This window comes from Odocoileus virginianus, chromosome 9, assembly GCF_023699985.2.
Source record: "Odocoileus virginianus isolate 20LAN1187 ecotype Illinois chromosome 9, Ovbor_1.2, whole genome shotgun sequence".
Classification (NCBI taxonomy): Eukaryota; Metazoa; Chordata; class Mammalia; order Artiodactyla; family Cervidae; genus Odocoileus; species Odocoileus virginianus.
Window position 1 is genome coordinate 15,609,838 of NC_069682.1, and position 17,565 is coordinate 15,627,402.

Here is a 17,565-nt window from a genome sequence, read left to right on the forward strand (position 1 = left end):
AGAAAACTATAGGTAATTTTAATAAAATCACTTCAAGAATATAATTTGGTTGTAAAGCCAATACAATGTGCTCTAAAATAATTTTTCTACTGAGCTAAATAAAGTCATCTGTAAATCCAGTAACAACACATTAATATTCACAAAATCTGACTGAAAAGTAAACACAACTTTCCATTTCTAACACAGAGTAATTCAAAAGTTCACTCTGAAAAGGACTGAGTTTTTGGTTTTATTTTGGTTTCACTGCCAAGCATAATTACATTGTTATTCAGAATTCGAGGTTTCAGAGTAATAGTAATGTTTTAAAAAAAAAATTATGAAAATGCAAGCTGCATTTTTTCAACGTTATTTAAATTCTGATTGTATCTGCAGGTTCACACTTCTCCACTCTTATTTTTTTTTAAAAAACACCTTATATATGATCAATCTAGATCATAATTAAGTGCATCCTGAAGTTTCCAGTAATGAACGCAGAACTATGATGTACCAATAGCCAAACAGCATCATTTCTTTATCAAAGATAAATGGTACTACCTAGAAACAAAGACAATCCTTCATGAATTTTACTTTGCTAAGTAAAAATAACTCCCAAAAGCTAAAGGCACACTTTCTATTCACATCTAACACTGTAACCAACCATAAAATCATTATTTATTTTCAACTTAATAACCAACTGACACTTCTCAAACAAGCTGTTTTCAATCCTGATAGCTCTTTATTTTAATAAATTTGCTACTTGCAATACGTGTCCATCATGAGAATAATCAAAATTAGATGAATGTGACAAAAGACTGACAAAGTGTTTCACACCTCTGAATGATACCAAGAATGGGAAAAAGAGTTGCAAAATAAGACTGCTTCAATGCTACTTATGGTCTTGCAATAAAACCAGCAATACATCCATTTCAAGAGCTATCATCTCACTTCCAACTTCTTCCCCTCAAGAACAATTTGAATCTCTTTGGCATCCAAAGTCTCATAGGTCAATAAAGCTTCTGCCAGATTCTTGTGCTCTTTCGCATGAGTCTTCAAGATATGTTTTGCTCGTTCATATGAATCCTGAAATACAAAGCAGATACGTAAAAGGCAGAAACCTTTGAAGCAAAACCATAAATGGGGAAAAGACCCTTTATGTACTCTAAAAAAATATATAAGATCTACTGATTTCTATCTATAAAACATAAAAGCATTTAAAAGCTTGGTTCCCTGACAATATCTTTCATCCTTTCCAATGTTGTATTTTTAACCTCCAAATCTATCCTATAGGTAGGTAACCAAGGTCCACTTACACAGAAACCTACTTAAGAAATAAAAGTATACACTACTCATCTGCTTTCTAAGTAAGGCCTGTAAACACAGAAATCTATTTCTTTATTCAACATACATGCTAAAAGTAAAGGGAGTTTGTTCATTTTGTCTCTTAACATTTCACCAAATTACTCAATTTAGAATGGCCAGAAAAGATACAGATTTCCATTCTTTTACTTGGTAACACACTCACTTCGCAATATTTTAACAGTCTATCACTAGAGGTGATGCTTGACTTTTATACTTTTTTTTTTTTTTTGCAACCCACCTTGAACATATCACTTAAATCCTTCAATTCTCTTTCCAAAGTGAGTCTGAATTAAGTTTATCAGTTTATGAATAATGGCAATAATAACAGGTCATTTTTTACAGTATCACATTTGCCTGTACAAATGTCAGTACTTGAATAGCTAATCATTTTTGCCCTTATAAAAATGGGTAGAAAACATAACAATCAATTTACCAAAACCAAGAAACACAGGTATATAATACAATTACCAGACATTGTGAACATAACCAAAATGTCCAAATGAAATAACCACATTAAACATATAAATTATTAGAAATATATTATGGAATATTATAGCTAAAAATCAAGTATTAGCAGTAAGTTTAAAAACTTCCTTGGAATGTACACCTTTAAAACATGTAAGACTATCAGGTTTCACACTTTTAAGGCTCCATGTACGTTTGAACCTGGGGCTTCCCTGGCGGCTCAGATGGTAAAAAATCTGCCTACAATGCGGGAGACCAGTTTCAATCCCCGGGTTGGGAAGGTCCCCTGGAAAAGAGAATGGCAACCCACTCTACTATTCATGCCTGGAGAATCCCATGGACAGAGGAGACTGGCAGGCTAGAGTCCATGGGGTTGCAAAGACTCAGATGCGACTGAACAGTCATGCTACTACATTTGAACCTAACATAACACGTAATACTAAAGTAAGCCTGCCATCTAATGAAAAGAGTACCTACTGTACTTCCGGTAGCAAGCATGCCCCTATTAACTTTATGAGATATAGTGACATTTCTAAAGAACAGTGGAACTTGAGCTATTTTGCATGCACCGAAATTTTCAGGCACATTTTGACTAAACAGATAAATAAACATTAAAAAAAAAATTATTACCCTCAAAAGGATTCTGATTTCCTGTTCAATAGCAGATTGAGTTTCTGGACTCAGTTTCCCTGTATCACTGTAGGTCATAACTCCCAGCTAAAATCAATGAAAAGAAAGAAATTCAACATAAAAATCTCCAACTAATGTATGTAACAGAGGGAGGACTATACCATAAGAAAGTAAGTATCACAAGAGCAAGGAAAACTTACAATATAAAAATGTCCTTGAGGGCAAAAAAAATTCATTCTTCTTCTGAAAGTATAATAAGTGAAGTGAGTCACTCAGTCATGTCCAACTCTTTGCAACCCCATGAACTATACAGTCCATGGAATTCTCCAGGCCAGTATACAGGAGTAGGTAGCCTTTCCCTTCTCCAGGGGATCTTCCCAACCCAGGGATCGAAGCCAGGTCTCCTGCATTGCAGGCGGATTCTTTACCAGCTGAGCCACAAGAGAAAACATAATACTAAAATGTATAGAGAGAATTTTAAAACCCAAGTATGGTTCTCAGTGGGCTTCCAGTTGGCGCTAGAGGTAAAGAACCTGCCTGCCAATGCAGAAGATATGAGACATGGGTTCAATCCTGGGTCGAGAAGATCCCCTGGAGGAGGGCATGGCAATCCACTCCAGTATCCTTGCCTGGAGAATCCCATGGAAAGAGGAGCCTGGTAGGTTATAGTCCATAGTGTTGCACCGAGTCGGACATGACTGAAGCAACTTAGCATGCATGGTTCTGAGTACCAAGTTCTAAAGTTTTCTTGGAAAATTTTAGCAGCTATTGTAGTCCAGAAATTCACAGTCACAGTATACCTGAATTGTTTCATGGAGCCATAGTGATAAAGCAGATATGTAGAGAATGTGGAAAGGGCAAATTAAGCAAACTCAACAAGTAGATCTTTGATGTCATATGAACATAAAGAGCTAAAGAATTTATATTATCATTTGGTTAATTCATGAATAACTGTTACTGTCTGAGCAGCTGGAATAGAAAGAGTGTGTGCCATTTCTCAGAAAATGAGGTTTAGTTTATAAAGTAAGCTTTGTCAAGTCCATTTGGAATGAAACAGGAAAATCTATCAATTTATAATAGAACCTTCTCTCAGAAAGAGACACTCTTCACATCATCATGTGATACATGAGGGAGGGTTAAAATTAGCTATTACCTTTTCACTCATTCCAAATTTGGTGACCATGCGCTTTGCTATTTTGGTTGCATTATCAAAATCACTGGAAGCACCTAAAATTTTAAAATATACATAGAACTCAAGTTAAAAAAAAACCTTTAAACGAATGAACACAATTTGAACTAAAGCCATTATTTACAGTAACCTGTTGTAATATGGTCACTTCCAAATATAAGTTCCTCTGCCACTCTTCCGCCCATGCTGACGTCCATCTGGGCAAGCAGCTGAGCTCTAGTTTCATTCCACCGATCATTCTCAGGCAACAGGGACACCTAGACAATTGAAAAGCCAAGAAAAAATTCATATACAGTTTTGAAATACATGTTAATAACCTGAATTATCATTTGTGTCTCTTACTTAACCCATGTGCTAAAAAACTCAGCAACATTTCATAGAGACAGTCATGGTGACTGATGACCAAACCAGAAATGTATAAAATGAGGAAAGAAGAGTGCATTTTATAAATAAGTAGTTAATGATACAATATAACTGTCTGTCCTTCACTAAATAAAAATATTAAAAATGTCTATAATTAGAAAGATATGAAAATGAAATTTATGCTCAATGAGACAAAACTTAGAAAAACAACTGAACCAGTCATTATGAAACATAATTTCTTCTGAGGGGAAAAGAGCAACTACACTTTTAAGAATTATATTTTGTTGTCATTCCTGAAATCTGAAATATTAAAGATACCCTTATTAGCAGATAGATTTCACACATATGTCTGAATTCAAGACAGCTGAGGAAGTTAAGAAAGTATCAACAAACTTAGGACGTAGCTGAATTTTCTTTTGAAATGTTTTCATCAGTAATTTCCTTCATAAGGTACTAGGGAGCATTATCTGAAAGAAAAGAAAAACTAAAGATACTCACATGTCCAAGTGTTGGCCCCCGAGGCATGATTGTAGCTTTGTTGATAGGCATTGCATCTTTTGTGTAATATGCAATAATAGCATGACCAGACTCATGATACGCTGTGATCGTTTTGTTTTTATTATCAATTTCCACACTTCGACGCTCAGGCCCTAAGAATAAAAATTTACTTAAGTAAAATACTCCAGTAGGAAGGAATATTGAGTGAATGAAGCTCATATGCCTCAAAGTCATTCTTAGAGTAATATGATTTAGTATCATTACTATTTTAAAACATTGTAAAAGTTTAAAAAATGAGTAGACTCCACTCTACAACACATGTAAACCACAATTTGTCAATTGAAAACCAAATTCTAAGAACTATAATCTTACTCCTTATATCAAAAGGAAAAAACTTTATTTGTAGAAAATAAACTTCTAACAGGAATATCCTAACAACCTGTTTTGAAACCAATTTAAATAATCTTATTTCTTTATGTCTGTGCTGGGTCTTTGCTGCTGTGTGGGCTTTTCTCTAGGTGTGGTGAGCGGGGACTACTCTCTAGTTGTGGTGCACAGGTTTCTCAACGCAATGGCTTCTCTCACTGCGGAGCGCAAGCTCTACGCTTAAGCAGTTGTGGCATGTGGGCTCAGCAATCATGGCTCCTGGGCTCTAGACAGGCTCAGCAGTCGTGGCACATGGGCTCAGTTACCCCACGGCATGTGGGATCTTCCCAGATCAGGGATTGAACCTGTGTCTCCTGTGCTGGCAAGTGGCTTCTTTACCACTGACCCACCAGGGAAGCCCCTGGAAGCCAATTTAAGGTTTAAAATAAAACTTAAATACTGAAAAACAGTAAAAAGTTAACTATTCTTGAATCAGCAGTATCAGATAAGAAGAAAACCATGGGCACCTTCAAAGAGTATAATATACAGTGTATTTTTTCTGTAACAGGCCAAACTTTGTGCTATGTCTGAGTATATATTTGCATGTTTCTATACCTTTCTTTTTTATAACCTTTCTCTCAAAATTAAGAATTTTTTCTCTAACATAATGAACAGCATAACATGGGGAAAAAAAGAAAAGAAACCTACCCATCAAGATTTTATCTTTGGAAAACTCCAGTTCCTTCATAGTAACCATTTCTTTTCCATCAACAGCTGCCTTTAACGCAGCCTGGTTCACAAGGTTCTCCAACTCTGCTCCAGAAAAGCCAACAGTACCTCGAGCTATGATTTCTGGATCAACAGCTATATGCAGACAGAACACAACACTGAAATTTCAAAAGCAGTAATAAAAAGCTCTGCAAAAAGAACTCATTTTGCAAAAGAAAAAAGAAAATAGCAATTATGAGCTATAATTTAAAAAAACTTTACTAAATCCTAAGAGGAAAAAGGAAAACTTGCTACTGAACAGACCATAAAAATTGTCACTGGGACAAATAACATAAGTTCTTATACTTAATTTTGTGAAAAACAAAGAAAGGTAGAGTTGTCAGATAACGATTTACAGACTTTCAGTTATCACTCAACCACAAATTGAAAAAGCACATTATCATTTCACCTTGAAATAACTCTGGACACAAAAATCTACGTTACAAGAGGAAACATGTTTGATTTTATGAACTGATCCTGTGATCTCTGAAAATACTGCAGTTAATAGCTGCTTTTACTACTCAGGTGGGTCCATAATATTTCCATGTATTTTGTTTTATACTTTTGCTTCCCCTCTTTTGGCCCCAAAGTGATTACATCATGAGGTACTATGCTCATAATATACAGGTACTTGTTCTATTAATTTATATTTTACATTCATCTGAAGAAACACTTATATATAGATTCATCAAATATTATCTTTCTCAATATTCAAAAGAAAACTTTCTTTCAAATAGGGATTCAAAATTATAGAATCTGATACACACTACTTAAGAAACAGACTTTAAGGACAAATAAAAGGAGAGAAAAAAAACATTTAAAGGAACTTGTCTTTTAAGACATCCTGAGTAAGGACCACAAACAGGGTAAATTGATATATTACCATTTCACAGAGATGTTTGTATCACAGAATTAGACTTACATTGATCAAACTTTATTTTATTGAGGTACCACTTCAAGATTTCTGTCCGACCTTTCACATCTGGCCTTGGAACTGTAACCTGCATGTCAAAGCGACCAGGGCGTATTAAGGCACTACAAGGAGAATACAAAAAGAAAATATAATTAATAAACTGTGCTGAAGGTCTGGTTATAAAAACAGGACTGACATCCGAAAGAGAAGATGAAAAGGTAAGGGCAACCGACATTTATTTTGAGCATAAATATTCAGATTAGTTCCTTGAAAACCATGGTTGAAATAATAATTTCAATAACTGGAAGGCTAAACAAAGGTTCCTATAGATAAATGTGTCCATCAGGATAGTATACAACCCTTCAGAGACAAAGAGAAGCAAGTGTGTCAGTAAAGGAAGAAATAATTCTATAACAGCCTATTATGAGAGCCACACAGCCATCTTACTGCTGTTATTATAAAATGTTAAACTAGACCCTTAAGCAAGAACCAACTATTAGATCAAATGAAAGTATGAATAACTTAAACAGTAAAATCAATAAAAATCTTACACTACAGTAAATTTTACTTTTAAAACTGTGCTCTCTACCACCCACCCCCAAAAGTTCTGTGATGTTTAAGTCACAAAAAGATTCTTTTAGTAGCTTTACTGAGATACAATTCTCACATCATAGAATTTGAAGTGGACAATCCAGTGGGTGTTAATAGATTCAGAGTTGTCTAACCATCACCACAATAATTTGAGAGAATATTGATCCCCTTCCCCAACTTTCTCCAGCCAAAAGAAACCCCAAGTCTACTGGCAGTTCTTTCCCTCCTCTTTGCCTAACCTCTGGCAACTACTAAATTACTTTCCATTGCTATACATCTGCTTATTCTGAACATTTCATATAGAAGGAATCATATAATATGTAATGTTTTGTGATGGGTTTTCTTCACTTAGTACAATGTTTTTAAAGTTCATCACTGTTCTACAGTGTATCACAAAAATTTTAATACTTACTTATCTAATGCCTCTGGGAAATTTGTGGCACCTATGATGATAACTCCTTCGTTGGGTTTAAAACTATTAAGGAAAAAAAGTATCTTTTCACTGAAAGTTAAAACAGCACACACACAGAAATGTTCTACACAACTGTTTATCTTTGATCTTATTAACAACAAAGAAAAGGGATTGTCTTTTTAATGCCCTAAATAGCAAGACATCCCTAACTGCTTTTTAAAAGGTCAGTGCACTTCAATAACACTTGTTAATAATAAATCACCAAATCATCTGTGGTTTCACAGTAATTTTTCTACTTAGGAAGAGATAACCTGACACAAAAAGCTTGAGTTCCTAACTGATTTTTTGAAAAATTATTTTCAAGTTTACCAATTCCAATTATTTACTCTTAAACTTTCAGAATGTCTTTTATGACTTAAAGAAACTTCTCTGCTTCATTCAAAGCAAGTCCACCTCTTGCTTTTTACATTATGAAAACTGACGCAAGCTTTTGATCGATAGCAACCCTCAGAGCTAGTCACAAACAGTGCAGGAATGAGGGTATTCTCCTTCCACATCTCCAAAGAGACAACTACTTTCAGCTAGAATCACTGCCTTTTTTGTCATACTACAGTAAATGAAAATTTCACTTTTCAATTTAAGAGTAGTTAATACATCAGTTATCAATGATCCCATTAGTAAAACAATAGTCAAAATAGCTTGTCTTTACTTCTTGCACATAGGCTATTCTGTTGCCTATAAACTTAAAATTTTTCCTATTTCTGAAATGCTACTAAATATACCACCAAATTCTCAAGACAGAAGATTCAATTACCCATCCATTTCAGCCAGAAGTTGATTTATAGTCTGCCGTGAATATGGATGCATTGGAGATTCAATTCGCTTCCCACCAACAGAATCCAATTCATCAATAAATATAACACAAGGGGCATTTGCTTTTGCTTCCCCTAAAGACAGAAAAGATTCAAATAAGTTTAATAAAATCAACACCTTTAAAATAAAATTGCATACATATTTAACAACCTGTAAGATAATTAAAAAGCCAATAAAAGACACTCATTAGGGAGCAAATACATAAAAGAAGGTCTTTCTTAACTGCTTTAAGAAGAGTAGTCTCAAATGAAAAAAAAAATTGTAACACTGAGTATTCATTCTTCCTAGTCATACAAACCATATACAGTCAGATTTGAAGCAAATAATTTTTATATACTGCAGAATTGATAAACAAGGTGAAAACAAAACAAAACACACCAAAAAAAAAACCCCAAACAAACAAAACCACAGGTTTTCAACAGACCCCAGCCCCATCCAGCAACCTAGTGATTCCACAAACTCTTTCTAATTGGAAAGAAAAGTAATAGTTTTATTTTAGCCCACACACTAAGTTACCTGAGATTAGCATCCTACAATGGCTATTTCAGTCAACTATTAAATCAGAAACAAGAAGCAAAGAAAGAGTTTAAGAAACCCTCTTTTCCTAACACTAAGAGAAATTATTACTATATGAAAGATCCGCTAAACCTACTAAAAAGATTTCTTATACGGCTGGCTCCCACACCCACAAACATCTCATCAAATTCTGATCCAGAAGCATAATAAAAAGGAACATCAGCTTCTCCAGCAACAGCTCGGGCAAGAAGTGTCTTTCCTGTTCCTGGTGGTCCAACTAAAAGAATTCCTAAAGGAAAAGAACAATGGTTCAAATTAAAAAACAAAAACACAACCTGATAAGAACTTAAAACAAATAATTACTAATTAATAAATACACTGCCGTGGTTGAAGGCACACCAATGACCAATATTTTCAAACATAGTCAAACATATTTGTCTCTATAAATGATTCACTTCAGGACCTGCTTTGTAACTAATTTTCCTTTATTATTTCAATACTGTTTATACATTGGGATAAATGCTGGTATCTGAATATGACTTTGAATTAGATAACAGTTTTGGATCTGTGTTAAATTTCCTGACTTTAATAACTGTACTGCAATTGTATAAAGAGAATATCCTTACTTCTTAGGCAACACATGATGAGGTATATAGGCACAAAAGAGCATGACATCTATAATTTACTTGCAAGTGGTTTAAAAAATAATGTAAAGAAAATCAATTAACAAACAGAACAAAATGTTAAAAAAATTTTTGAGTCTGAGTTAAAACCATGGAGGGAATTCTTTGTACTACTTATTGTTGCAATTTACTTAAAAGTTTGAAATAACAAACTTTTAATTTATCAAAGAAAAAAGATAACAAAACAGTATGTTCAGAATGAGCACTTGTAAAATAGCAATTAAGAATTACTAATAAACTTTCATCTGGTAAATCTGATAAAAGGTAAATGGGTGATATATTACAGTGTTTTGTCAAGTCATGAGAAAATGAAGATACCTTACCTTTTGGAAGTTTACCTCCAAGAACAGTAAATTTTTGTGGATTTTTCAAAAATTCAACAACTTCCTGTAATTCCTGTTTAGCTTCCTCCACCTAAAGTGATACAATTTACCAAATAATTTAAAATATTAATTATCTTACCAAGACACCCTCTTTGAATATTGTAAATTTAACCTGATATTAACTTGGCTTTTTGTTACAGTGAAAGTATACAAAAAGGTCCCTTTAGAAATACTCACACAAAGGGTTTACTCTCAACCCTCAGTACCAGATACATGAAATCTCCTTACATATCCTAACAAAACCCCTTTCCAATTGCTTCCTTTGGTTAAAAACAAAAACAAAAACCTGTTACATTCAAAATTCTAGTTAAATGTCTCAGTGGCATTTAGTATAGAGTTGCCTAATAAGTTTCAAATCTAAAACTTTTTTGGACCTGCTTATAAGCTTCAAGGGCAAACTATCTGCATACTATATATTAACGATAAGTGACTCTGTGTTTAAGTTATAAATTAATTTGTGGCTAGTGATGAAGTCATTTTTGTTATAAGGAATTACTACTAGAATGTAAACAATTTAGTTCCTAACAAATGCCAAAGGACGGTGACTAAAATTAAGCTATAGTGTACTGCTTTATAAATAGTTGTGGTAAAAAAATTTTTAAAGATTTAATTCCCCAAATATAAAATCTTACAGAATTGAGATCCCTAGCAAAAAAAAAAAAAAAAAATCCAATCTGGCCAACAAAAATTGCAATCAGAATATTAGACCATCTTTAAAACTCTGATAAGGATTAAGAAAGCTATCTATTAGAAACAGTGAGCAATTTTCCTAGTCAGCATATAAGCAGAAGTCACAAATGCAAATTCCTAGTGGCAAAATGGTATCAATCAATGAGTGAAGAAGACCAGATGTAGAATAGCACTGGTAGAAATGTGCTAAACTGGAAAGCAACAGTCCCTTTAAAGACAATCATACATGGCTCTGTCAAAGAATGCAGACCTAGTGTTCCACAATGCAATTTTCAACAAACACCGGAAATTTTTTCGTGGGTACGACTTCAATTTTAAAATGTTGGCTAGAAGTGTAAATTAAGAATACCTTTTTTTATATGTATACTTTCACATATTTAAATTACCCTCATATAATATTTGTAGCCAACCTACTATCTCATATCACACAACTTTTACTAACTCAGTGAGAAAACTCAAGTATTTACATTGGACAGTGATAAAAAGAAAGTACTTGGGAAGAGGTGTACAGGAAACACATTGATGGGACCAAAGTCCTACAAGACTTACCCCTTCCCCCCTCCCACACACCCCTCAGATGTCAATCCCACGTCTAGGTTGTCATCTGTGCTTCTGCCAATGGGCTATAAATTGGAGATTCCCAGAATCCCTCCTTGGGTTTAATTTGGTAGAGTAGCTCATAGAACTAAGGAAACCAGGTCAGGCACTATTGGCTCATCAGGATATACCCTAGAACAGCCAGAAGAAAGAGAGAGGTACGCAAGGGATACAGGAATGGGTACAGACCCTCCATGTCCTCTCTGAAAATGCTACTCTCCTCGTGCCTCTATGTGTTCACTAACTGAAAACGCCTCCGAACCCCGACCTGTTGGGATTTTAATGGGAGTGTACTCACACAGGCATAGTCAATTACTAACTCCTTTCCAGCCCCTCCCCGCTCTCTGGAGAACAGACAGTAGAGGTGGAAGTTCCAAGATTCTAATCACAGCTTGATCTTTCTGGTGACCAGCCCCCCTCCAGGAGCCCACTCAGAGCCACCTCCTTAGAACAAAAGACACTGTGGGACTTCCTTAGTGGGCCAGTGGATAGGACTCCATGTATTCACAGCTGTGGGCCCAGGTTCAATCCCTGGTTGGGAAGCTAAGATCCCATAAGGTGCATGCTGTGTGGTCAAGGGGACAAGGAAAGAAAGGAACAAAAAGACACTGCCATCACCCAGGATGTTCCAAGGGACTCAGAAGTCCTGTGTCAGGAACTGGTGTCAAAGACCAAACAGTAGAACAAAAGATACTCCCAGTGCTGTTGTCCCCTGGGAAATTATAAGGGTTTTAAGTGCTCTGTGCCAAGAACTGGAGGCAGAGACCATATATGTATTTTCTATTATTTCAACCTTTCTAATAAAAAATACAATTAAAATAATGTTTGAAGAGACCAAGGTAAACTTTTTAACTTACTCCTTTAACATGTTCAAAGGTAACATTTTTCATCTGCACAGGATCTACAGCAGAATCAAGCCCCGTTGTTGTCCGGAAACGGACTAAAGGGACAAAAAAAAAATGCTTACATATTTGATAGATTCATAAAATTCTAACTACCTTATTTTTCAGATGCAAGAAAGTCCAGAAAAATTAAATGTCTAAGATCACAATGCGAGGAGTAGCAATTAGGTCTTCTGGATTTTGAGACAATGTTCAAAGAATGAATGAATCTCATGAAAATGACATCTTTGCCTTTCTAATTAAAACTAAGAATTTTCCTCTTCTCCTTATATATAATAATAAAAATGTAAACCAATGGTTCTTAAGCTCCATTGTGTGCAATAAAGAAACACAAAAGAATAAGCATCAGAGCTCTTCCCACTCTTCCACCACCCTGCTGATACCACCTATCACTATCAATCCATACACTGGTTCCTTTTTTTGGAAAAAATAATTTTAAAAAACCAGAGCCAAGAGAAGGCAGATCTAAATATAAAAAAGGCTATTCAAAAAAAAAAAAAAAAAGGCTATTCCTGGATGTTAAAACCTCATCTCAGCTTTGATAACTTTTAAAATAACTGGGGCTACATCAAGTTCTAGGAATAATTTCAGATCTAGGTCAATCAATGTTCTTAACTGTAAATCATTTTTTTTTCCCTCTCAAGGTAATCGTCATAAAGAAAGGGGAAAACACCGTATAAACACTGAATGACAGCTGGGAAATCAACTGGAACCACTTAAATCTGACACTATGACTTCATTTTAGACCAGCGAACTGAGAAAACCTGGGCTCTAAAGTAATCTTCTGTGTGTTAATTTTCAGTACATTGAATTTATTACTGTGAAAATAGATGACTATTTTCACTCTGAACTGCTATCATAAAGTTCTTCTGCATGTTCTTAGAATTTTATCACTGGTTAAGTATCATTTCCTAAAAATCTGGGGAATTAATCACATCTGAAAGTAAATTTAAAATTATTACTCTAACATAACTCTTGGAACTTTAAAAAATACTAGTTATATTCTTAAAAAAGTACAATTGAATTTATACAGTGTCTGAAGGAATTTTTCTTATAATCCATAAAACAATGCAAATATAGTAAGTCCTCTGACAAGGTGGATGATACATAATCATAAGAGATTAAAATTTTTCTATCTCAATGCAAAAAACAATCTCAATGTGACCCAATCTGAGAAGTCTCAAATTTGGATTAAAACCTCGACCCTAAAATTATAAACATAAATGTTTTCTTATCTCTAAGTCTTAGACTAAGGAAAAGAAATGAGTATATAAAGTATTTTTTTAAAGTAAAATATAAATATAAAGTCAAATATAAAATGTATTTTTAATATATAAATTAAAAATATAAAAAATAAAAGTCAAATATAAAGTGTCTCTACCAGATAAAAATGGGTTCTTTAAGAGTCCATAAATGCCAACTACCAGCAGAATAAAAACAATCAGACGAGTTCTTCTTAAAGAATCTGGAGGAGAAAGAAAAAAGCCTTAAATAAAATGTTATCAATTAGAAATGACAGCTCAATGAAATGCAAACGTGAGGTTACTGATGGTAATCACATTTCACAACACACAGTTCTGGAGCCTGCTATATTTTGCATAATCTCCATGATGGCCTTTCAGCATGTGTTATCAAAAATTTCATAAAGCCTCTTGTACTTCTATCAGTGACTTAGGTTCACTTCAGACAGTGAAAATGCCAGGACATATTCTCTTTCCACACAGCTTAAGATACAAATATAAGGAAATGTAACCAATAAAAACTCGCATAATTGTTAGAAAAACTATTATAATCACTTCGAGGCAGGACTATGATTTCCTTTCAGATATTCCTCTCCAAATATGGATGGTGTCTAATCAACTTACCATTGGTTTTTTGTGTTAACGCTTGAGCTTTCAGGAAACCCTCTGCAAAACCAGTTTTAAATGCATCTTGATGAGCTTCAGGTATGTTTTTGGTTTTCATGAGTTTATCCAAACTCTCAACGTCTGATCCTCTGTCCCGCAAAAGAAACCCCTAAAAACACAAACAACACATCAGTATCATTGACTATAGGTAATATTCCCCCCAAATATAACAAATACTCATAAAAAAATTCATTAAAATTCTACAACTTAAAATTTTTATTGTCAGTGTGAAGAATGAAGACTCAACAATAAGTAGCCAATGATTAGGAAACTAGCACTGGCCCATATACTTCTAGCAGTCAATGAATATAAACTATGTAAACCACTAACTCCACTGATAACAGGTCACAAGTTGACTTAGGGTTTAATAGCTTACAATAGGTCACACTCCTTTATTCCTGCTGGAAGAAAAACCTCACTCATTTATTAAACGTTTACTTAGCACCTTTCATATATTAATACTTGACCGTGTGTAAGTTCTAAAGATGTAAACACCAATGATTGGAATGTTTTCAGTCTACTGGGAAGAGATACATAAATAACTAAGTTTTTGAAGTTATTTTGATATTATTAGAGGAACTAGGTATGGTGGTAAGACAAATGCTGTCTAAAGAGTCAGGAAAAACCTTACAGAGGATGGGATAACTAAACCACAGAAACACAGGGCATAAACAATTTGACAGAGTCATGAAACAACAGCCTCAGCAATCTTGTTTGACAGGACTTTAAAACACCAAGAGGCGAGGATAGAGGGAGACAGGAGGTGGTACACTGAAAGATGAGAACAGAAAAATGTTAGGCAGAATGTCAAGTGATGAAATGCCTTATGTACCATGGCAGAAATCTGACAATAAAGCAGAGGAATACAACCATTACACTATTAAACTTTAGACAGTCTAGTGGATGGCAGTCTGGAGACTGGACTAAAGCTAGCAAAAATGAAGGCAGGGAGACTAAATAATCATCATCTGTCTATACATTGGACCTGGGGATGAAGGCGGACTTAAGAAATATTTGAGAGGCTGGATCAATAGGATTTTAGTAACTATGGTTGCAGGAAGTGAGAGAAGATGGACAAATCATAGTTAACCACAATGTTTCTAGCCTGGATGGATACTACTTATTAACATAAAAATACATAAGCAGGTATAGATTGAGAGAGAAAAATAAAGGAAGATGTCTAACAGGCTAGTGGAAAGATAAGCTTGGAATCCAGAAATGTTGTAGATATAATGATTGCATAAAATATTAATCCATTATCCTAAATGAAAAGATGAAAATCAACTAGCCAAAAATATACATCAGATATTGAACATTCTTTCTGAAAAGTACTGCTTTTTCAAACAACAACAAAAAAGGTCTAATTACCTTCACAAATGATGGTGCTGTGTGCTGCGTTTCTGCTAATCTTTCAGAGGTGGACTGCAGACGTCGTGTCCTTGATTTCAAAGTTTTAAAACCCCGAGACTGTACGAAAACTGAATGAAACGGTATCACATTCAGTTTTCATTTAAAATTTTCACAATGAAAATGTCTACTAAGAACCAAAACTTTGACACTAGTTATTTCCAAATATTCTGCAGATTCTACTGTGAGCTACAAATGAATGTTTCTAATCATTAATACCACTAAGAAAAACAAATCAGAATATATTAAACAAATCTAGTTTTTTCAAAATAAATATAATTGTTGCTTCGTACCTGGCCAGTACTTAAGATCTGAACAAATTCTTTTAAGAGTTCTTGAATGTTGTCTGTATAAGCAAGAGGAACGTAAAGTACTAAACATATCTAAGCAACCTGGAAAGAAATTGTAAAAAGTAAACTTTCTAATTGTCAAACAATCAAATCATGAAATACAACAAATGATTTTACCAAATATTAGAAAAACCAAAACAAGAGACAATTATTTCCAAGAGACAATTTCAAAACTAGTCAACAATGTGATGAAACACTGGAAACCACAAGTATGTTAATAAGTAACATGAAAGTGTACATGGCTCAGTCAAGTCTGATTCTCTGTGACTCCACAGACTGCAGCCCTCCAGGCTCCTCCGTCCATGGGATTCTCTAGGCAAGAATGCTGGAGTGGGTTGCCATTCCCTTCTCCAGCAGATCTTCCTGACCCAGGGATCAAACCCGCACTGCAAGTGGATTCTTTACCATCTGAGCCACCAGGGAAACCCCCTAACCTTGTTATCTATTAAATTATCAACAGTACAAAAATGGCTTACTTTCACTGAAACATAAAATACATTAACTTACCATATTTATTTTCAAAGAAGGACTGTGCAGATACATGAGATGTATGCCAATGGGAAGAAACATTATTGTCCTTATAAAATCCAGGAAGTACACTGTCGACCAGTTGATCAATCTGTCCAATTTTTAATTCAGATAATCCAAGGTCCCTTAAGTTAAATACAGGCTGTAAAAGATTGAGTCAACCATGTAAGCATTATTAGTTTTTAACTTTTTATTGACATATAGTTGATTTACAATGTTTCAGTTGTTGTTTAGTCACTAAGTCATGTCCCACTCTTTTGTGACCCCATCAACTGTAGCCTACTAGGTTCCTCTGTCCATGGGACTTTCCAGGCAAGAATACTGGAGTGGGTTGCCATGTCCTTCTCCAGGGGACCTTTCTGACCCAGGGATCAAACCTACGTCTTTTCTTTTCAGTTATATATATACACATATACACACATATATGTGGAGTGTGTGTGCTCAGTTGTGTCTGACTGTCTGTCACCCCATGGGCTGTAGCCCACTAGGCTCCTCTGTCCATGGGACTTCCCAGGCATGAATACTAGAGTGGGTTGACATTTCCTTCTCTGGGGCGCTTCGTGACACAGAGATCGAACCTGCATCAGCCGCATCTCCTCCATTGGCAGGGGGAGTCCTTACCACGAGCACCACCTGGGAAGCCCTATATATATATATATATATATATATATAATTTTCTATGGTAAGTTACTACAAAACATTATATAGTAGGTCCTTGTTTAGCTCAGGTAAGCATTATCACATCAAGTTATTTAACTTAAAGAGTACTTATTAACCAAAATAATGTGAATTTTTAAAATCTAACAAATGTATTGATTCACTTTTCCTTCAAGTATTTAAAAAATAAAGTGGTATGCATATTTTTCTAGTTCTAGCTTTACTGAGATCAACCATGTGAGATTTGACAAAGCTTTTAAAAAAACCATACTCCCAATAGTATTAGCAGTCCACAGAGCTTAAATGACCATAAACAAAAGCCCATTCAATAACCAATTGCTGAGATTCTTATTCAAACCCAAAGGTTCTATAAATTACCCATATCTAACTCCCAGTAAGGAGAGAAATTGGACAAAGCAAAAGATGTGTGAAAACCAGTCAAGAGAATACATTCACCTTAAAACAGTTCTGAAATAACTAGAGATTAAACAGGAGTGAGCTATTTTTTTGTTCAGATGAGCAGACAGGGAGCCACTGAG

General features: G+C 34.7%; 1 protein-coding gene across 2 annotated transcripts in view; it reads right to left on the reverse strand.

The window, feature by feature from the left end:
* Positions 1-216: 216 nt before the first annotated feature.
* The window catches only part of YME1L1 (YME1 like 1 ATPase), a 29,445-nt gene continuing 12,096 nt past the window's right edge, over positions 217-17,565 (reverse strand). For both annotated transcript variants that reach the window (XM_020891450.2, XM_070471989.1), the window contains 17 exons: positions 16,349-16,511; positions 15,785-15,883; positions 15,453-15,562; positions 14,043-14,193; positions 13,559-13,642; positions 12,133-12,215; positions 9,929-10,019; positions 9,059-9,211; positions 8,348-8,480; positions 7,534-7,596; positions 6,540-6,652; positions 5,558-5,713; positions 4,484-4,635; positions 3,753-3,879; positions 3,587-3,660; positions 2,434-2,520; positions 217-1,059 (listed from right to left, as the gene is read on the reverse strand). In XM_020891450.2, the coding sequence (XP_020747109.2) occupies positions 916-1,059; positions 2,434-2,520; positions 3,587-3,660; positions 3,753-3,879; positions 4,484-4,635; positions 5,558-5,713; positions 6,540-6,652; positions 7,534-7,596; positions 8,348-8,480; positions 9,059-9,211; positions 9,929-10,019; positions 12,133-12,215; positions 13,559-13,642; positions 14,043-14,193; positions 15,453-15,562; positions 15,785-15,883; positions 16,349-16,511 (1,983 nt within the window). In that variant the 3' untranslated portion in view covers positions 217-915. The remainder of the gene's footprint in view (positions 1,060-2,433; positions 2,521-3,586; positions 3,661-3,752; positions 3,880-4,483; positions 4,636-5,557; positions 5,714-6,539; positions 6,653-7,533; positions 7,597-8,347; positions 8,481-9,058; positions 9,212-9,928; positions 10,020-12,132; positions 12,216-13,558; positions 13,643-14,042; positions 14,194-15,452; positions 15,563-15,784; positions 15,884-16,348; positions 16,512-17,565) is intronic.